Source organism: Ambystoma mexicanum, chromosome 5p (assembly GCF_040938575.1).
Source record: "Ambystoma mexicanum isolate Mex_15411 chromosome 5p, UKY_AmexF1_1, whole genome shotgun sequence".
In the NCBI taxonomy this organism is placed as follows: Eukaryota; Metazoa; Chordata; class Amphibia; order Caudata; family Ambystomatidae; genus Ambystoma; species Ambystoma mexicanum.
Window position 1 is genome coordinate 72,573,485 of NC_090930.1, and position 22,894 is coordinate 72,596,378.

At 50.1% G+C, this 22,894-nt stretch overlaps 1 protein-coding gene across 1 annotated transcript in view; it reads right to left on the reverse strand.

The window, feature by feature from the left end:
• Positions 1-19,931, reverse strand: part of IGBP1 (immunoglobulin binding protein 1) — a 123,306-nt gene extending 103,375 nt beyond the window's left edge. Inside the window, exons 1-2 of the mRNA XM_069612478.1 lie at positions 19,590-19,931; positions 5,488-5,799 (exon numbers count right to left, since the gene is read on the reverse strand). Coding sequence (XP_069468579.1) covers positions 5,488-5,799; positions 19,590-19,792 — 515 coding nt within the window. The 5' untranslated portion in view covers positions 19,793-19,931. The remainder of the gene's footprint in view (positions 1-5,487; positions 5,800-19,589) is intronic.
• Between the last annotated feature and the right edge of the window lie 2,963 nt (positions 19,932-22,894).

Genomic DNA, 22,894 nt, shown 5'->3' on the forward strand with positions numbered 1-22,894 from the left:
ACACTTGGGAGTACCTCCGATTTGTACCCCTCCCAGAAGTCTTTCAAGGGTGGAAACCTTCCCCATATTCCCAATCTCAACTGTCGCTCAGCTGTCAAACACTTCTCCGACACCTGCCATCTCCTGGAAAAACTAGACCTTGATGTCCTTGGTCTCAGAGAAATGGTTCAGTGTAACGCTCACCTGGTATCCACAGGTACGCCACTCAGCCCTGCTTGCTTTCGCGCCCTGGACCCCTTCCTGATCCCGGATGGTGCCTTTGATGGAAGTCGGGCCTGAAAGCACAGGGGGACTGGATTTAAGATCAGATACCGTCTTCTCCCACCTCCCCTGGGTTCGACCCGATGGTCCTCTCCTCACCTTGTTGCAATATCCGGCGTGCTCTCTGTCCTGCCTTCTTTGCAGGGGTGCGTAGTCTTCTGCAGGCTTGAGCGACCGAGTTACTTCACTGGTACGAGCCCATTCAAGTGTCTTTAAAACGTAGGTCTTATTGCAGCAGTCTTTATATGTTACTGTCCTTGTCTTCCTTTCCTTGTGGTTAAAGTTTTTCTTTACCCCCTTAGGTGAGCGGAGGTTCGGCGTGTCGTGCTGCTTGGATTGAGCACATGCCGGTATGGATGGCGCGAGAAGCGCACTACGATTTGGTAATTAATGCGCTAAGAGCGGCCGTCGTTTCGCCTTTTACTTGCCAACCTGTGCTGGCTCTTCCTTTTCAGGTCGCGATGGTCTTCTCCGGTGTGCGTGGTATTCCGGAATGATGCCGGCCAAGAGATGCCCAACGAGGTGAGGTTCTCGTGATGACTGAGGCTTACGCCGTAACCAACCTTTTCCAACGTTGTCTTTCTCTCTCTCTCCCTTCCAGTGTGTTTGCGGTGTCCCGAAGATGCCGATTGCTGGATGGATGACGCGAGCAGCAGAAGCATGGACGAGCGTCGGGCAGACGCGGGATGGAATTCGCAGGTAAGAGTCTAATAATGATGTTCTTTCTCTCCTCTGCAGGTTCGTTGCTTCAATGATCGCCGGTATCAGGATACTGGACACGGTAAGCGTCATACTGCTGGCTGCAGAATAACGCAAAGCGTGTTCTGTAGCTTGGGTGTGGTTTAAATAGCCTCCTAGAAAAGTAGTCCAGGTAAAGTAGTACCAGGCTACCACACCTCAAAACACTATACCGCACCGTCTGGTTCTAGGAACTAGACTGTGGGTGCCTCCATGCTGGCTGCAGACCCAAAGAAAAGTAGTCCCTTCAAGGAGGTTTCTCATCCTGAACATGAGCCTGGCGCCAAAGGTGCCAGGACTGACTCCAAGAGAGTCCTGGAAGGAAGTGCAAGGCTCCCGTGGCCCCAATGGAACCCTGAATCCTGACCCTACCTGGCATGTGGACATGCCAATGGGGGTTCGGGTAAAGGGTTGTGACGTTCACGGCCAGCTCCGTCATGAGCTTGGACACTCTCCTCCCCAACGGCTACAAGATCGTCTCAGTGCCCAGATTCAACCGTTCCAGTGGGGGTGTAGCCTTGATCTTCCCGGAAAGGATTCCTGTCTCTATCATTCCTATGCAAGCATACACTCTCTCACTATGGCTACTATCTACCGGCCACCTGGTCAGACCACGCCACTTTCTCTCCACCTCTGACTGACTCAAATCCTGACAGCCCTTTCCATGCTCCACTCTTCCATCTCGGATACTCTTGTACTTGCTTTGTCATGAGGATCTGCTTGAAGTCCAAAGCCAAGTGCAACTCCTGGCACGACTCAGACCTCGTCACGGCATCTTGTGCATCCTCTGACAAACTGGTCTGCCGCCTGCTCCAAAGGCAATAGCGGCTCTCTGTCCTCACTAAGAAGAGGAGAGCTCACATCTTCCCCGTTTTGATCCAAAACCCATCAAGGACCACAGCGACAGCTCTAGCTTTGGCCGACTTCTGCAATCACTCTTTTGCCACTGGAACCTTCCCTCCCCCTCCCTCCTGAAGCACTCTCTTCTCAAGAAGCCCTCAGCCAACCCCTCCTGTCCGGCTAACTATCGCCCGATCTCCATCGCTCCTTTCCTGGGCAAACCCTTGGAGAAGCTTGCCATCTCCCAGTTTAATCTTCACACTGAATCTGTTGGTTGTCTCCAGGATCATCAGTCTGGCTTCAGAGCAGCCAGAAGCATGGAAACTGCTCTCCTGAACATCCGTGAAGACCTACTCTCTAACATTAATGCTAATCACCCCTCTGTCCTCATCCTACCGAATCCCTCTTCTGCCTTGACATGGTCAACCATGCCATCCTGCTCAATCGTCTGTGATAACCTGGGTATCACAGGCCATGACCTGGCTGACCTCATTACTCTCCGATCGACCCTCCCCCGTCCAACTTGGGTCCTTCCTTTCCTCGATCTCACTCTCTACTGTGGTGTTCCCCAGGGGTCTAACCTCTCTCCCTGGCTGTTCAACCATTACCTGGCACCTCTAACCCACTGCATTGCCGCTCTCTGCTCCAACTTTCAGTGCTATGCGGATGACACCAAGCTTGTTTTCAGGCTCCCCTCTGCCACCTTTTCTCCCGCTCTCTTCTTGGATTGTGGGTCTACAATCCAGGAGTGGTGCGCCACCAATGATCTCTGCCTTAATGCCAGTAAGACAGAGATCCTCCTCATCGGCACACCTGCACCTTCCTTTCCTGTCATTCTGGCTGGCCTCCCTTGGCCCTCTTCCTGCTCCCAGCTGTGAGGCGAAGAACCTCGGGGTCATCTTTGACTCTACACACTCCTTCTCTCCTCACATCTCTGACGTCTCTAAGAAGTCAAACTACCAACTGCATCTCCTCCGAGGTATTTTTCCTTTCTACACCTTCCCCCAGAAGCTCACTGTCTCCAGAGCTCTGGTTCTCTCTAGGCTGGACTACTGCAACAGCCTCTTTTTAAATCTGCCTGCCTCTACTCTCTGCCCTCTACAATTCATCCAGAACAGGACTGCAAGACTTGTCCTTGGCCTCAAGCCCAAGGATTGTATCTCTCCAGCCTTGAAATCTCTCCATTGGCTCCCAGCGGTTGCAAGGATCAAGTTCAAGACCCTCTGCATTGTCCACACGGCCTCCTGGGACTGCAATACCTCCAACTCTTTCTTCGGAAATATCTTCCTACTCAAGCTCTTTGCTCCTCCACCTCCAACTCCCACAGGGTCTGCCGCTTCTCTGAGCCACGAGTTGGGAGTAGATCCCTTTCCTCGGCTGGTGCCTCCCTCTGGAACAGCCTCCCTGAAGCTTGAGTAGAACCATCTCCGGTTCCAGAAGCACCTCAAGACTGTCCTCTTTGCTTCTGCCTTCTCTCTTCCTCCCCCTTCTATCTCCTGACAGACACTGCACTGGTCACCTGGCTACCCTCTGAATTTGGGCCCAGGTCCCTCCCCACCTAGTTTCACACCAGCACTGCCTCTGGCAACCCCTCCACTGGGGTCTGTATCTGCAGCCCTACAGTCCCCTTACTTGCAGTCATTGGGTACCTGCTGTCTGCACTTAACCCTCGCACTTGCCACCTGCTGGCCCCACTACCTGTTTTTTGATCCCTTGTATGGCACTCGCCCATCTTCCCCTGCCCCGGCACTTCTCTACTCCCCTCTCATCTCCCCTACACTTACGCGAGCTCAATGTCACTAGGACTTGTAAGATCATTGTCTTTGTCCTCCCTCCGTTTCCCCTCCCTTGCCTCGTCGCACCTTGAAACACTTGTGTATAGGCGCGTTATAAATCCTGTATCATAAATGTCATATCATGGAAACATCTGGCCAATAGTCATACAAGCAAAGCAGCACATGATCGCAGCAAGTGATCTGTCAAAAGAGGACGCATACTTTGCAGTCCACCTAGCCTGCCATACCTTTCTCCCTCTCTCCCTCCCAGAGACAAACCAAACCTGACTTGCGTTTGAAGCAAATCTTTTTCCAATGTCTATCCGCTATTCAAGCATGGTGCGCTTCCAACGATCTCTGCCTTAATGCCAGTAAGACCGGGAACATTCTCATTGGGACCCCTGCTCCCGCTTTTCCTCCCTCTCTGGCTGCCCTCCTTGGACCCTCTCCACTCACCCTCTTGTGAGGCAAAAAACTGTGGGTCATCTTAGACTCCACTCTCTACCCACATCACGGACCTTGCCAAGAAGGCGAATTTCCAGCTGCACCTCCTCAGAGGTATTCTCCTTTTTCTCACATTCCCCCAGTGGGTCACTGTCTCCAGACCTCTGGTTCTCTCTAGGCTGGACTACTGCAACAGCCTCTTTCTCAAACTGTCTAACCCTACTTCGCCCTTTTCAACTCATCCAGAACAGGAGAGCAAGACTTATCCTTAGCAACAAGCCAAGGGACAGCATCTCTCCGGCCCGGAAATCCCTCCCTCCACTGACTACCTGTGGCTTCAAGTATCAAGACCATCTGCATCATTCACAAGGCGGTCTGGGGTTGTGGCCCTCACTATCTTCAACTATCTCTTCCTAAATACCTTCCCTCTAGAGTCCTCCACTGTTCTACCTCCAATTCTCTGCGGGTCAGTAATTTGTCCAAACATAGCATGGGAGGTAGATCCCTCTCCTCTACAGGTGCCTCTCTCTTGAATGGCCTCCCTGTGCCACTCCCCCATGAGCCTGATCTCCTCAGGTTTCGGAAGCTCCTCAAGACCTTCCATTACTACTCCTCATTCTCACTGCCTCTCCCTTGCTAACCCACCCTTACTCCTCTTCTGACTGTTTGGTGTCCTCGGAATCTTACAGGGTAAAAGGCCCCTCCGCCTGACCAGTCCCCATGCACTTGCCGCCTGGCCCACCTTGCACCAATGCCTGGCTTCCTTGCACTACCTGGCTGGGTGGCTCACTGTTGCTGCAGCATTCTTTGGACTTAACTCAGAGCCCTGCTGCTTTGGTTGCACTTCCCCTTACCCCCTTCTCCTGCACTTCTTGTTGTGCACTTGTACAATCTCAATGACACTAGGCCTAGGAAGACCGTTTATCTTGTCTTCACCTTGATGCACTTCCCTTGCCCGGTTGTGCCTTGAATCACTTGTGTATAGGCGCATAATAAATAACAAAATCAATACATACAAGAGCCAAAACAATGCTTGGTTCAAAAGACCTCTGGATCATTTCAACCACTCCTCTCCGTTGCAGGCAAACACTGTGCACAAACCCCATCAGCAACCCAGTCCTCGAACATGTTAAAGCCGGAAATATTGCTCAACAGAAAAAAGAAACAAATGGGGTGAAGTAAAATGCATTCTATCATTCGAGAGCCACCTTTTCCAGACAAAGAATGCACAGGAGTATTCAGAATGCAAGAGAAAAGACAGAACTTAAGACCAGGTATTCAGAGTGTTGCAGCAGGCAGCAAAACGCGTCTGGCCATTAACTGTCAGAACAGTCTTTGTACATTGGTTATTAGGAGCCATCGTAATTGCCAGATCCTGCTCGAGTAACAACTGTAAATCTGAAAAGCCCATATGAACAGACTGACCCACCTTTCAATCTTGCCCTGCCTGTGTGTAGCCATGGCCACCAGGTCAGGCGGAGGAACAGCGGGCACGGTGTCATTTGCGCTCTCTTCTGCAGGTGGCTCGCTGGGGCTCTCCTTCGTTTTTGGCAGCTCAAACTTGGCAATATTATACTCTTTGCAACGTTTTAGGAAGTCCAGGAAGTATATGCGGGCACTCTGTACCTGCTCCAATCGCTTGCTGGGATTTGCCTGCTTTAGGGTAAGGGCGCCCAGAAGTGCAGGCAGCAGTAGGTACTTGAGGTCAGCTGATGCAATCTCCTCCAACTCTTCATTACGACTAAAAAGAAAGAAGAATAAAACAAATTAAACTCTTCCCTACTCTCAAGCACTCCCATCCACATCCTCCTCCCTTAAGATTAAGGAACAGGATTTAAATGGCTTAATCATCTTTGCAGTCTACGATTGGTGGCCCGGCCCTTACATTTCACAATCGGGCACAGTTTGTGGTTCGTGAGCTCCGAGTCCTACTTCTGTTACATACTCCTCACAGCACCCCCACATCACATCCATCACCCGCATTTTTACGATTACTAGTATATATTTTCTGAAATAACAGAAAACATGTTTCAAAGTGTCCATTGCTCTTCCAACCACCCAATCTGTCTATTGATTTGTGAATTTCTTACTTGTAAGGTACACCAAACTAACATGATCCTTTAACCCAACATGTTGAACTCACTGTAGTCGGGTGCAACTTTGTGGTGCAATTTTAAATTTGGAAGTTTAGGGTAAAGGTTTTTTTTTCCAGGGATTAAACAGGCTACCTAAAAATACCTCAGTCTGCAACGAGTAAGTAAAAATACATTTTAAGTTTAAAAATGGATCAGCACAGTTAATGGAAAAAGGAATTATCCCAGAAAGCTACAGCTATGCCTTTTGTCACAGGCCAATTTCAAATTGTTCAGCAGATTCCTATATCCGCATTTACTGGACCAGGTGGAGTCTGGAAATCTCATTCCAACATAGATTGCAGGCAAACATACAACAGATCAGTCTGAATGCATACTTCAGTTGGACCCTGAGCCTTTATGTGGATTGTGTGCAATTGGCTTTCATGGACCTCAGCACTGCCTTCCAAACCAGTGTTTCATAGAAATTTGCTATGTAATTCAGTAGGTTTGCTAATTGAGACTTGCGTTGTCATTGAAAAGGTTAATTTAAACCACCAGCTGTGCAACACAACTCAGCCTCCATTCCCCTCTTGCCCTCTCCAACTTCTTTTCACTGCAGGTTCAAAGGGGCTAATAGAGACTGCAGTAGTAATCATCACTGCCACTCAAGTCCCGAAGACCTGTATAGGAGTGCTAACAAAGAAAGGTTATTTCTTTTTCAAGTAATTGCAAACCAGAAGCAATCTTCAATTTAAGTTATTACAGTATTGCTACGGTAAAACACTGCATGGTCTAAATCTCAGTGTAAACTAGATTTGATTTTGTAGAGTAAGGTGCATCATATCTATGAGTGAAAAATATTGAAATGTACAAGATCACACAGCCAAATGCTTTTGATAGAAAATCTATTTATGTGACATGTTGGTTGCAAACATCTGTGCAACTGGTGCCAAACCCATGAGCTGAATGATTCCCTTGACATTCCATCATCACCCTGTTGCTTTAAACCACCCGCAGAAGTCCTGGTGGTGCCCCCACCCCTTCTGCTCGCTCCCTGTGGACTCCCTCTTTCTGGTGCCCTTCTCTTACCCGCTAGATAATTTTGGCCACAAAGAGGCAGGTGCTGCAGATGTGACCATGCTGTCCAGACCCTGTGTTCAGCTTTTATCTCCGGTTTGTATTAATCCTCACTGGCTGGATCAGGCTTCCCATGTGGCGACAGTTTTCTGGGTCGTTTTGCTGTTAAAAGCTGCTGCCACATAAGTGAGGTGGGACTCCACCCCCCTGCCTCGTCTGGGCTATCCTGGAATGCTCCCCCTGTTCTTCTCTTGATGAGACAGTTTTCTGGGCTGTCTCTTTCCCCTTGAGCTATCGGAACCTGCATGTCTGGGTTCTTCCGTCCTTTTTGAGCAATCTCTGCCATTGCTTGGACTTCTGGCTGGTGGGTGCCACTCCTAGGAAGGCGGATTTGGGCCATTTGGATAGTCATTGGTCCGGGGTTCAAGCCCCTGGGTGAACAGATGCTACAGTTCGCCTGTAAATGGAGAAGCTTTACACAACGGATTGTTCCACCATTTCTGGGCCAAGTTTTCAGGAATTGCCACTGTGACATACCTCTGGGTTCTGGACTGTTGAGTTATTCAAGATACTGCATTTACTCGAATTCGGCGCTGCATATCTTCTCCCTGTGGATGTTAATTATCGTTCATGGCCTGGATCTCTCCAAAGGGGTCTTGTCTCGTGTCACCTCAGGGTGGGTAGCTGTTCAATCTGAACAGAATCAAACACTGCAAGCAAGAGGGCACATGTCTTTTCTGATCTGCTCGTGTAGCTCAGACTGACAGCATTCAATAAAAGAAGAGTTTGGTTCATGAAACTCAATGAGTGACTTAGTGGAATTCTTTAAAAAGCACTGCCACTGACATATCGTGCTTGCTTACAGCCAACCCGCGAATGTGCTCTAGGCTGGCATTAAGCGCAGTGCATCACATGTTGATTTATTATTTTTATGTATTGTGTATATGGCTTAAACAAAAGACAAACCTACACAACGAAAACGTGTTGCAAACTTTCTAAAATAGCACAAGACCAAAAGACACAAGAAATAATAAAACGGACAATTACTTTATGAGTATTGAATCTTACAACTATACAAGGAAAAGTTATCAACTCTGAGGTCAAATTAATCTAAAAGATTGATATAATTTCCATTGCATGATAAAAAATATATACATATGAAATGTTCATTACATATACACAAATGAAGGCGTTACCATTTTCCTGATACACATGTTACAATAAATTAGTTTAATCCTATGCAAAAAGCTGAAAATGCATATGTGAGGCTGATGAGGTCCAGTCTACAACATTTCCCAGAATAACTCAACCAGCACAAAAGGATCGTGTAGAAATCGAGCAAAACAAAACACACAGATTCTGAAAAACTGGACATTCCAATACCAAGTGCTTCAGATTTTACACAGCATTTGAGCAAGATCTACAAAGTGAGTTTAAGGAAATGTGGTCTCTCCCAAATGCTAGAAGTTTCCTTCGTCTTTAAAAGGTTCAGCCTAAAGCTCTGTGTGCTTATGAGATTAGAGGGCAGGAACCCAATCAAGTAGGAGGCCTTGGTATCAGTTTTTTTGTGCTTGCGCAAAATTTCGTATACAGTTTGTATTTCTCATTATTAGAGCAAGTCTCGTACCAGTACCTTTGCCAAATATGTACTCTTTTTTTTTTAATTTTTATTTTTGTCGACAGAGGTTCACAAGGCACATACGTCAAGGCAACAAATAATTAAAGCAAGCATAGCATAAAACATCGTGATGGTTACAGAATACAGTTCAGCAGTGGATATAGAGCATCAACAATACAGAATACACAGCAAAAATCACGGTGCATGAGTAGAGACCGGAGAAAAGCCGGAACCGGGCGTGTTCTCACTTTGATTGATGAGATATGTTTTAAATTCTCTCCAGATGTTCCTGGGGCGAGACTGGGCGGGCAGCATTGTCAGGTATTCCTCCTCACAGTTCCGCAACCATGTGAGCATACCCAGCCATTTCTGAGAGGCCGGTGGGGAGGAGCACTTCCAGTTCTGAAGTATACATTTTTTGGCAATCATGCAGCTTATATTCAAAAACTTTTTCAAACGCTTAGTTTCGTCAGACCCCCAGACCCCAAACAGAACCGCCAAAGGATCGGGATCAATTACAGTTTCAGTTACCGCACTCAGTGTATGGAGGACACCGTCCCAGAAACCGGGCAATTTGTTACAGGTCCAGAACATATGCAAGTGATCAGCATCCACCGCCCTACAGCGCAGGCAGAGGTGCACCTCAGAGCGAGCAAACCCTGATGTCCTGCGTGGTGTATAGTAAAGCCTATTGAGGAGCTTGTATTGCATGGCACGAAAACGGAAATTGAGAGATACTGTGTGTGTGGCAGCACTAATCCTCCCACAATTCATCAGAAATTTCTAGACCCAGTTCAGCTGACCATCCGTCGCGCGCCCCGAGAGTAGGAATGGGGATGATATCTAGTAGGATTTGATACAGCAAAGAGACGACGACGCGTACACCGCCCGAGTTGGCGATGTAGGCTATCGCCGGGTTGTCTGGGGGCTCATCCGGAAAGGAGGGCCACATGGTGCGGAACGCGGCGCGAAGCCTGTAGTATTGGAGAGTCTCTAGGGGAGTTCTGGTGTGCCCCGGTCTCCAGGTCTGGGGGCCTATGAATTTGCCCTCGGGATAGAAGTCGGACAGGACCCGATACCCCAGCGCACCCCAGTGTCGCGCCAAAGCGATATCAAGTGTGGGTTCCAGGCCCGGAAAGGCCCACACGGGAAGCCATTTGTAATATGGGGAGGGCCCACTTGTCGAGTGTAGTAGACGTGACCAGGCATACAGGGTCGCAGCAATGGGGTCAACGGGGGAATCAGATGTGTAGCGTCGGTGTAGTATCAGGGACATTAAGTTGATACCAGCGGAGGCAGGCCGTTCCAGTTTGACATGTGGGCGCACTGGGGAACCCGGGTACCAATGAGTAGCATGCTGGGCCTGGGCCGCGATCCAGTATAGTTCCAGGTCCGGAGCAGCAATACCACCCCGTCTGTATGAGAGTGCCATGTCAGTCCACTTTTTGCGCACCGCACCGGAGTGCCAGAGAAATTGCGCGCAGAGCTTATGCAATTTAGTGAAGTAAGCCCTCCCGGGCCATATAGGAATGTTGCAAAAGGTGTATAAGAGCTTGGGGAGCAAGATCATTTTAATAAGGGATAGGCGACCAGCGACGGACAACGGGGGGTGCGCCAACGTGAACTTTTTGTCTCAACTGTTCGTGCTACAGCTGAGTAGTTATCGGCAAGCAGGGTGGGCTTAGTGAGGGACATCTGCACCCCAAGGTATCTCACACCCTCAGGGGCCCAGCGCAGGGGATACTCGGTGGTGGGATGCCGTGTAGCTTTAGTAAGCGGGAAAATCTCCGATTTAGAATAATTAATCGTAAATCCGGAGTGGGTGCCAATCCGGGTAATGTCTCTCAGTATGGGATCCAGATGGGCTGTGGGGTCTCTGACGTATAATAGGACATCATCAGCATACAGGGATATTATTTCAGGCTCGTCAACCAATTGTACTCCTTTACGCGCGTGCCGTGCTCGGATAAAGTCCGCCATCGGTTCTATCACCAATGCGAAAAGGATCGGGGAGAAGGGGCAGACTTGTCTGGTGCCTCTGAATAAAGTGAACATCTCGGATGTTAGTGAGTTGACTCGTACCCGCGCAACGGGGGAAGTGTACAAGAGTTTAATGAACCCCATCATGTTAGGGCCGACGCCCATTGTTTCGAGGACCAGCCACATATTTCCAGGAGACCATGTCGAAGGCCTTCTGAGCGTCCAGCGTAACCCCTACGGCCTGGACGTCTTGGTCTATACGGGACATGACATTAAATAGTCTCCTGATGTTATGGGAGGTGGACCTACCGGGGACAAAGCCTGCTTGGTCCTCTTGTACCAAGTGCATCATGATGGGCAGAAAGCGGTTAGCAATGATCTTAGCAAAGATCTTTGTATCTAGGTTCATGAGGGAGAGAGGTCTATAGGACCCACACTCGTCCTCAGGTTTACCTGGTTTGAGCAATACTGTGATGGCCACTTCCCGCATGGAAGGGGGAAGGATAGAGGCTCGGAGTGCCTCATTCCATACCTCCAACAGCTGGGGGGCCAGAATAGCCACGTGCTCCCGATAGAAGTCCGCCGTGAGGCCGTCAGGTCCCGGCGCCTTGCCTATGGGCAAGTCTGAGATAGCCGATACTATCTCGTCTAGCGTGAACGGGGTATCCAGCTGGTCTCGGATCTGTGGGGAAATTTCCGTGGTGGGGATCTGGTCAAGGAGTTCTCGCATATGCTGTTCAGTGTGCTCTACGGGCTGGGAATAAAGGGATCTACAGAACTTGGTGAATATATCAAGTATTCGATGGTCCGCCCATTGAGCGTCACCGTTATGATCTTTTATGGAAGTGATCTGCGTGCGGCCCAGTTCCCCCCTCACAAGTGTCGCAAGTGTCTTGCCGGGTCTGTCCCCCTCTCCATATTTCCTAGCGGCCTGCGGGCAGCTGAAATAATGAACTTCGCTGGTCGCTAAAGTGTTGAACACCTGGAGCTCGTCAGAGATTTGGGCCAGAGTAGTGGGGTCAGATCCAGAGGAGCAACATTGCTCCAACCTTTTCAGTTTGGCCTCAGATCGTCCAAGGGCGGCCCTAATAGCTTTCAACACCCCTGCCTCTCGGGAAATAGACATGCCCCTAATGTAAGCCTTAAATGCCTCCCATCTGACCGCAGCAGTCGTGTCTTGAAGAGAGTTAAGCTCAAAGAAGGACTCAATGTTCGCTAAAATCTCAGTTTTAAATACAATGTCTTTTAGAGCTTCGGATTTAAAGCGCCAGGTGCAGAGTGTTGGGATGGGAATTCCCAGCCCTAAGGACAGTATGATCGGAGAATGATGCGAGAATGTGTGGGGCAAAATGCGTGTATCCTCCACCCTACCCATAGCATCTTTCGAGACCAAAAACAGATCTATCCTGGACGAACTATCATGTATAGACGAGTAATAAGTGTAGTCCCGCTACTGGGGGTGAAGTGTTCTCCAGGCATCGCAAATATTGAGCGACTGCATGTGGCCATGCAGCCTGCGCGCCGCGCTAGACAGGGCTCTGGGTGTAGTGGCAGTTCTGTCCAGGGCCGTGTCCAGTATAAGGTTCAGGTCCCCCCCCTCCACCCCCTATGATCTGCACTCCCACGAAGCCCAGCAATATGGTAGTTACAGTATCAAAGAATTCCAGAGAATCTACATTGGGACAGTAAGTGTTAACCAGCAAGTACTCTTTATTGACCAGTGTGCAGTGTATTATAACATAACGGCCCTCGGGATCAACATAGCTTTTATGCAGCACAAACTTAATTGATTTGTGGATCATTGTGAGAACTCCCCTAGATTGTGTGGAGTAAGAAGTAAAGAACCTGGCAGAACCCCATGATGGGGCAACAGCTCTCGGAATGAGGCCATCGGAGTGTGTCTCTTGTAAAAGCAATATCTTACAGTTGTGTCTGTTAGCATATGCAACAATCTTGCGGGCCTTAGTGTGGTTGCTCAGCCCCCGAATGTTCCAGGACATTATGACTGTAGCCATGTCAGAGGTAGGTATCTACAGACACAGTACCCATAAATCAGTGAACATCCCAGCTCCCGTGATGGTATGAGCTCCCAGTGTTGGAACAGCAAGTGGGCGTGGGGCCCTTCAGCATGCGCGCTGCGAAACCTTGTGTGCCTTTTTGTAAAACAACCCCCTTCCCACCCCCCACCCTCACCACTAACCGTGAATCAGCAGTGTAAAGGTCACCCACCCCTAACAACGCACAGTTGGACCGTCCCCAACCTGGCCCAATTTTCCCCGAGGCCCAACTGGGGCCAACACACACCAAAGAAATGAGAAAAAAACAGTGCAATCGCAATGGGGTGCGCTGTTGCCGTGCACCAGCACGCTTGGAGCCAAATGGCTCAGTTGCAAAACGAGCAGTGGGGGCGGACTCGCGGCGCAGGCCCCGCCCGCTAAGCGGGTAATCGGGGACCGCACACGAGCCCCTGCGGTTCCGAAATAGACCAAAACAGTTTCGACAGTCGAATATCGTACATCCCCGCATCTCAAATGCAGGGAACGGAGTATATAACTGAGAGAATAAGGACCTGAACGATAGGAGAACAGAAATTGAGGTAGGACAACAGAACAGTGAGAGACCAGCTCTGTGAAGTGCGTTGTGAGGATGCAGGGGCAGAGTGTCACAGTAAACAGAGCAGCCTTACCAGTACCACAGTGCAGATTGAGTAAACAAGTTCAATAAGTGTCCACAGGCCGCGCCAATCACAGTTAAGTAGCGTCCACTCAGCCTTCTCCAGAGCCCTGAAGCAGTATTTGCATCTCGATGAATTTCACCGCCTCGTCTGGGACTGTGAAAAAGTACAATTTGCCATCATGAGTGAGCTTGAGACGAGCCGGGAATAAGATGGCGTACGGTACATTGCGTTCCCTGAGCATTTTCTTGACGCCAAGAAATTGGCGTCTCTCCTGCTGTACTGCCACAGAAAAGTCTGGGAAGATCCTGATGACATGAGACTCCAGTCGCAGCTCCCCTTTCTCCCGCGACAGGCGAAGAATGAGGTCCCTGTCACGATAATTAAGAATCTTGGCTATGATGGGTCTGGGGATGTCGCCAGGTCGGGGGGGGCAAGGGCCCGGTGAGCCCGCTCCTCCGTGAAGTAAGGGGAAAGGTCTGGATCCCCCAGCAAGTCCTTGAGTAGTTGTTCGACTGCATCTTCCATGCGCCCCTTCAGGGCAGTTTCAGGGACCCCAATGATGCGAAGATTGTTTCTGCGGGAGCGGGACTCCAAGTCATCGCATTTTGCTTTAACACTCTGCATGTCATGCGATAAGGTGGCTACTGCGTCCTGAAGTACGTGTATCGCATCTTCATTAGTGGAGATCCGGCCTTCGGCCTCAGTGATTCTCGATCCAGCCTGGTCTACCCGGGTCTTGAGCGAAGCGACATTCGCTCTGATATCGTCAAGCTTCTCATGAAAGGAGGCAAAGTTCTTAGCCATCGATTCCATCATGGCAGTGAGGTCCGGCGCCGCCACACCCGGATTAGGGTCGTTGTCATGTTCTTCCTGCGGAGGCGACGTGTGGCCCACCTCCGGTCGAGGGACCGTCTTAGCGAATTTGTCCATAGCACTCCCTTTAGCAGCTCCTTTGGAGCGAGTCGACATGGCCGGAACCAGAGGGCACGACAAAGCTCGGTCGATGAAGCCAGTGAGTCGGGTATGGAAGAGATCCCGTGAGGGCACGATAGCAGTCCCGGCCGGCTTGTGCCAGGCAGCCCAGGCCCCCCGCAGTCGCAGATGGGGCGCCGGCGCGCCTCGGTCGTCAGCGGCCTAGGCCTCTAGCGGAAAGGACCGTCCGGCGGGGCCGCGGCAGGAGCGAGCCGGCCTACGAGTGTAGTGTGTGCCCCAGGTGTCAGGGCAGAGCAGCCAGCAGCGAGTCCAATGAGGGTCACCTGGTCAGGTCGCGATGAGAACAGGGCCCAATGTAGGCCCAATGGCGGCCCAATGGCGGCGAGGCACGGCGGGACAAGGATCTCCAGTTCCGAGAGTCCGATTTCTCCCAGAACTCGGCGTGCGGATAGGGCTCGAGGGCCACAGTGCAGGGATCGTAGCAGGTACACAGGATCGAAGGCAGAACCACAGATGTCAACGGATAAGAGGCGGCTGGGCACGGAGCTCTCACGCTAGGCAGCCATCTTGCAGGCTGCTCAACAGCGCCCCCCGCCAAATATGTACTCTTAAATAATGAGACCTTTGGCACTCAGGAATCCCTCACATTTTGTTACATATGGCTCTTCCTACCTGAAAATTATCCAGGGAGGGTTTGAACAACATTTTTGCTTAACAGCTGTCTCTTCAAAGAGTGCATATTCAAGGGCACTAGGCCAATTCAAAGCGATGACAGAAGACGTGATCCATTTGGGAGGGACAGCCCTTTTTTCCATATATATCCTTCTATGGGAGACAAGTTAAGGTTGTCTTGCAGATGATGATTTCTAAAAACTATAAATCAGGAAGGGACCCACTTTCCCCACATATAACTTAATCATCAATGGCACCAAGGAGAACCTGTCATATGTATTAAAACTTTCACTTCCGCAATTTAAGGTTGTTCATTAATACAGCTATTATCCCGAGGTTCTTGTACTTCTTCAAGTGCACTATGTTAGAGCTTCCTTTTTCCGTTCCTTGGAGGTGCTGCTCTGAGAATTCTTGTGGGGCGCTAACCGCCACAGACTCTCGCTAGCAACATTATATCTACCATAAGGGCGGGGTGAAATTGCCAAACCTCGAGAGGTACTACCTGGCAGCTCAGCTCAGTCACGTAATTAAATGGCTAGCAGATGAGACTACCTCGGAAACAAACTTGCTGCAACACCTGGTGGCTCCCATCAAACTAAAAGAAATATTGTGGGTAACACAGGAGGGCCCAAAACACATTGCACTGATGGCGACACTGGGTAGGAAGGTATGAAGGAGAGCGCAAACCTTGCTGAAACTAGTAAACCCCTATTCACTGGAGGTGCCGATAGCGGCAGACACATGCAAATACAGCACAGACATGGCAGTGATGAGAAAATGGGAAGGGAAAGGGATATACACATGGGGAGATGTATACGAAGACGGGGTCTTCAGGGAATTCGATTCAATGCAAGAAAAAGGAGGTGCTGCCGAGCGGGCAATTTCTCTGGTACCGCAGAGTCCGGGAAGTAGCCAAAGAAAGATAGGAGGGCTGGCCAGAGGAACCACAGGCGTACCCACTGCTGACCTTGATGTACAATTTAAATGACGGCTGGAGGCCGATTTCTCGGCTGTACAGCATGCTGTTAGACACACCCAACCCTAAGAGCACAGCACTGAAAAAGCAATGGGAGAAAGACCTGGGTGCAGACATAACGGAGAAAGAATGGGAGAGAATACTGAGCTTTCCTAAAGGCAGTATTCAGGAACCAACGCTTCAAACTAATACAAATGAATGTGCTGTATTGTACATACATGATCCTGCACCGAATAGCTACGTTTAACAAGGAAGCGAGTTCACAATGCCCGTGGTGCAAAGGCGAGGATGCTAACCTGCTACACATGTTCTGGGGGTGTGTGCGTGTGCGAAGTGTCTGAGCACACAAAGAGCCAGCTTGCAGGGATACTGGAGTAGAGAGGTACGAGTGGTCACTGAATGAATGCATGCTTGCTGCCTACCCCAGAATCAGCAAACACAATAGCATGTGGTTAGGTTTATGGCTCAGGCCTGCATATTAGCCAAGAGAACCATCGCCATGTCCTGGAAAAATGCTGCAGGGCCACAATATGGAAAATGGTAAGGAATTTGAAAGGTGGGCATAGGCGGAGACCAAGGTGTGGGTGGAGGGAGCGAACAGATCAGAACCGGATGCTAATGATAAGTGTATAGCATGGAAAGCGTTAATCTGGACATGTTTCACACGTAAACGACAAACCCCCCACGAGTACACCAATTAAGGCAGGCATCACCCACTACGTGCAGGGTTAATCATTCCACAGCCCCCAATTGACATTGGCCAACTGGAAGACATAAGGAGTACCGAAAGGGCTAAGCCCCATACATTGAAGCGTTTGCCCTCAACCGATGTTATAAAGTAACACACGACTTGTGTAGGAAGTTGTTGTTGTTGTTCACCTAAATGTAGATATGAAAAGTGGAAGTTGAATTGCACGACTGCAACTATATAAATGCCAATAAAAACGTTTTAAAATGTTTTTTTTAAAGAAATTCTGCTATTATTGCCTTCTACATTCAAGCATCACTATCCCCACCCCCTTCCTTCAGTCCAAGCTAGTACAAAGAAGAAGTCATCAATTATCCACCCCAATCCATTTTTGTGACAGATTTATATGTGTAGGAGTGTATCAGTTGGCATATCAATTCTCCATATGCATACTGAACACCATTTCTTACTTGCCAAGAGACAATTATTACAAGCCAACCGCTAGTGCACATTTTCAAGGGGTAGGAGGATGGGTGCTTGTGTAATGTAACTAGCAACATATACAAAGCGATACAGAAATACTGTATTTTCATTGCAATTACTTTAAGCCTGCATTAGCTTCAATGGTACATTTAGTTAACAACGATTTTGGATTTCATATATAAAAAACACACATCTGACCACAGTCAAAAAAGAAAACTATTTTACAAATATTTTTTTTGTTGTTGGAGCCCATGCTTGTAAGTTTCTCCAAATCTCACGTCTGCTATTCTTATAGTGCATGGATAACTTCAAATGCGCAGGCAAAATTGGAACGTTGGCGCCCAAGGCGTTTCACAGCCCACTTCCCTTGACAGAAAGGGTGCATGTGACCTCAATGCAACAGATGTTTGCAGCGACTGCTCTATGTAATTTTCTACCCAACTGATCTTTGTTGCCGTGTCCTGCAGGTTACAGAGGTTTTGTCACACAAGTATTCAACCTACCGAGCTAGTTTACTAGGATGAGGAAACCGTGCTGTGTGTCTTACCTGTAGATCACTGCTACACCTGCTCTTTCCACCGAGTGAACCGAAATTCCTAGACAGTCATCCCTTGGTTATTTAGGCAATCTACCCTGAGTAGCGTTTATTTTTATATATTGAGCATTTGTTCAGCGCTTATGCAAAAAAAAAAAAAGAAAAAATGCACAAATAAATAAATATGTGTTTTGCCAAAAACCAGCACCCTACACCGGGACACATGCATGCTGCACCACCAATTCGATTTGGCCTCCAGCTGTTTCTCCTTATTTTGCTCCGGCTAATAATGTGCGTTGGCAGACGTCTCCGTGGCGATTAACACCCAATTCTAGGAACTCTGTAGGCTGCACTTTACCACGACCCTACACTTTACCACGACCCTGCACTGAAGTCACGACCCTGCATGCTACCACGACCATGCACTGAAGTCACGGCCCTGCACGCTACCACGACCCTGCACTGAAGTCATGACCCTACACTCTACCACGACCCTGCACTGAAGTCATGACCCTGCACTGAAATCACGACCCTGCACACTACCCCTACCATGACCCTGCCCTGAAGTCATGACCCTGCACTGAAGTCACGACCCTGCAGGCTACCACTACCATGACCCTGCCCTGAAGTCATGACCCTGCACTTTACCACTACCATGACCTGAAGTCATGACCCTGCACTTTACCATGACCCTACACTCTACCATGACCCTGCCCTGAAGTCATGACCCTGCCCTGAAGTCATGGCCCTGCACTCTACCACGGCCCTGCACTGAAGTCACGACCCTGCAGGCTACCACTACCATGACCCTGCACTTTACCACTACCATGACCTGAAGTCATGACCCTGCACTTTACCATGACCCTACACTCTACCATGACCCTGCCCTGAAGTCATGGCCATGCCCTGAAGTCATGGCCCTGCACTCTACCACGGCCCTGCACTGAAGTCACGACCCTGCAGGCTACCACTACCATGACTCTGCCCTGAAGTCATGACCATACACTCTACCTTGACCCTGCCCTGAAGTCATGACCCTGCACTTTACCATGACCCTGCCCTGAAGTCATGACCCTGCAGGCTACCACTACCATGACCTGAAGTCATGACCCTGCCCTGAAGTCATGGCCCTGCCCTTTACCATGGCCCTGCCCTTTACCATGACCCTGCCCTGAAGTCATGACCCTGCCCTGAAGTCATGACCCTGCCCTGAAGTCATGACCCTACACTCTACCATGACCCTGCCCTGAAGTCATGACCCTACACTCTACCATGACCCTGCCCTGAAGTCATGACCCTGCACTCTACCATGACCCTACACTCTACCATGACCCTGCCCTGAAGTCATGACCCTGCACTTTACCATGACCCTGCACTTTACCATGACCCTACCCTGAAGTCATGACCCTGCCCTCTACCATGACCCTACACTCTACCATGACCCTGCCCTCTACCATGACCCTACACTCTACCATGACCCTACACTCTACCATGACCCTACACTCTACCATGACCCTGACCTGAAGTCATTTGACTGCATGACCCAATGGGAGAAGGAATAACACTGCTTCGTGGTTGGGTGTTGCTCATGTTTAGAGGTCTTCTGCTTGGCAAGGTTTTCATCATTTAAAGGAATGTCTGGATGGAGAAAGGGAGGGGCGATTTGGCTAGACTGGAGCCGTTTGGTTTAAACTGTCGAGGCCCGGGGAGCGATTGCGGGCACCAGGGGTCCATGGCAATGCACACAGGCTGCCCCCCAAGCCCCTCAAGCCCCTCCTGTCACTGGCCCGGGCAGAGCACCCCCCTTCCTCCCCTACCTGAACAAGTCCAGCTCGGAGGCCATGCGCGTGGCCTGCTCGAGCTGCGCCAGGCCGCGCTTCACTTGCTGCTGCAGCGCCGCCGAGGCCGAGGGCTCATTGCTGGCCTCGACGGCTTCCAGCAGCCGCCAGCCCGACTGCAGCAGCTCGGCCAGCTTCGGGCTCTCGCTCTCCACCGGGGCAGGGGATGGCTCCGCCGCCATCTTACAGGGGGCGGTGAAAGAACGGCGCTATTGCGACCCACTGGGGCTCCCGTAGAAACGGCGCAGTTTGGCGGCCATCATGGAAGAGGATTGTCAGTGTTTTGCTGGGTGTGCGCCACCATCTTGGTTGAGGCAACATGTTTTTAGACAGTGAGTAGATAGAAAAAGACACGGTCTGATGACGCACGCAGCCACCTGTAGAACAGAGGCGGCAATATTAGAATAGTTCCCGTGCCACCGTGGATGTATGCCTGCTTAGTGATATTGCTTCCTTTGTAAAGACATTAATACAAAGAAAAGTAATACAAAAAACAAAGTATGTGCATCTGTGTATATGTATAATAGAAATAATAACATCACAGTTAAAACTGGATGGAATGGCAAGGATAATATATCAATAACACCTTGGCCTACAAACTACACACAGGCAACAATGGACCACAACAGGAAATGGATAGCAAGGGAGTAGGTGATTACTAATTTACAGCACCAATACTAGAGCAGGGCACAAGACACGCCCTTACATATAATAAAACAACACAGCTGGGAACGTGCCATCACAACAATTATATGGACAGGAAAGAAAAGTGAAAAATATGCATACCTACAGGCCAAACGGATCCATACAACAAGAATTTTAAGGACTAAGAGTCATATAACCCACAATCTCTGCATACCTGAATCACACAGAAATCCACACAACCATCTTCTCGCACAGCAAACCGCACACACTTCATCACACCGCAACAACAAACAACACATAAACCGCACTAATAGCACACTAGCTGCCTCTTCATGATTTTGACGGTAACCCTTAAATGCGGCGATAATTCTATTACCGCTGCATTTAAGTGTCCGCCAAATCACAGGTTTGGCATGATTTACCGTAGCGGTTTTGCTGATTTTCGGCGCTATTACCGTCATGCTAATACCGCTGGCAGTAATAGCGCCAGACATTCCCCATTGAGCCCAATGGGGAGTGGGGAATTACCGAATGGGCCCAACGGGGAATGGGGACTTACCGTTCTGCCAAACCTGTGATCCGGTGCTAATACCACCAAGGGGTTTGGCGGTAACGCTAATAGCCCCGGCGGTAATACCGTCCGGGATACCGCCCGACTCGTGATGAGGCCCCTTCTTGCATCAGTCCGATATTCACACCAAAGCTCAGCGCACAGTGAACACCGAACTGAAGCTGTCAAAAGCACACCACTCTCTCACTTTCCTGTTCCCTCTTCACCCGACTAACCCATTCCCGCCTTCTTGTTTGCAGATCCGCCTAAGCGCCTGGGGACCAATTCCGTTGGTGACGGTACGTGGTACAAATATACCATACATGCCAACATTTTTCCGCACTTGAGAGGTAGATTTTGTAACAGAAATTGCGAGAATTTTATGTTTCCTATTGAATTGAGGGTAGAAATATTTTAGGAGGGAGAAAGTAAAAAAGAGCACAATTTTAATGAGAATTCAAGCGTCTCACGTTAGGGTGCAGTCACATGATGGTGGTTTGTCACCACAGCACGTCGGTTATTTGGACGGCTTTGGTCACGTGTGTTTGTTAAATAAAAGGGGCAAGCGAGCGGCTTCTCTCTGATCAGAAGACTCACTGCCACCACTGCAAACACTTTTGTCCGCTACCCGCGGTCCACCACGGCGAAGATCCTGTGAAACCAGCCCTACTGTGACAAGTCCACGCAAACCAAGAAGAAACCTAACCCACGACTACATACTCAACACGAGAAGATGGAGTAATGAGGCTAAAGCCTAGGTATACAAAAATCACTGCTGATGGATAACATCTATCAGCATGAAGAAGATAGACAGCCACTCGCCAGTTACTGCAATGCAACCCGAGACTCGGCCTCATTACGACCCTGGCGCTAAGTGTTTAACAGCGCCGTAAAAGGCTGCGGCGCCGTTAAACACTTAGCGCCTTACTACGAGGTCCCTTTGCGGGACCCGACCTTAAAGGCTGGTCTACACCAGCCGTTAAAGTAGGGACCCGCAAAGGGACCTTGGTGCTAAGTACGGTACCGCAATTTGCGGTACCGTATTTAGCGCCTTCCCCATTCCCATAGAGCCCTATGGGGCGAAAATGGGAATGGGGAAGGGCCACGGTTCAATGGGGTATTACCGCCCCGCCAACCTTGGAATGGGGTGGTAATTCCCCATTGAACCATGGCGGACCCGTTACAACACCGGCACCAACCATGGTGCTAATAGCGGCATGGTTTAGCGCCGGTGTTGTATGTGTCTATTTGCCGCACAGCGATGAGTAGGGCCTGGCCTCCCCAAACCCCACAACATCTGGTGACAAGGGTGTAGTGAACTACACACATATGTCAGCCTCCCTGCTGCGCGCCCCTTTGCCTGAGTTCCCGGCAGCAGGTGTTCCCCGTGGCGTGGTCGGCCCTCTCGACCCGCCTGTGGTGCCTCCTGGTGGAGGCTCTGGCTTCCCCGTGTGTGGGGACAGCTCGGAAAAAATGGGAGGAGAAGATGTGTGGCACGCAGTGCATGGAGGGTCAGAATCCTTCTGGTAGGACTGCCAGTGTGCTGCCGGCCAATACCCGCACTGTGCCCACCCACGGTCCCGCCTCCAGCAGTCCCTCGGCAGCGGAGCGTGGGGCATGTTAATTGGTAACCAGCAGTCAGCCGGGGACCCGAGAGTACCCGCCAACCGAGAAGCGAGTGATCCCTGTGCTCCCGTCTCAAACATTATCCCGGCGGCGGAGCACAAGGACCCAGGACAGGCAACAAGGAAGGAAAAGGCTCCCGGAGCATGCCGCGAGGTGGTCACAGACCTCATCAAGGTACAGCCGGTGGGGGCGGGGGGCTCCATCAGACCTACCAGTCCCAGCTTTGGCTCTCTATGAGAGAGTGCTCGTGCAGCCGAAGGGGAGAGCACACAGCAGCCCCATACCCACAAGACATCGAGGTACTGCCAGCAGGGTGCCCCACGAAAGCCAACAATACCAGATGTGGCTCTCAGTGAGACTGCTCGTATGGCAGGAAAGGGAGATTATAGGGAGAAAGGACGTCAGCCCACTCCACAGCCCCAGGAAGGAAAAGGCCCATACCCAACGAAGGGGCCCAGCACTG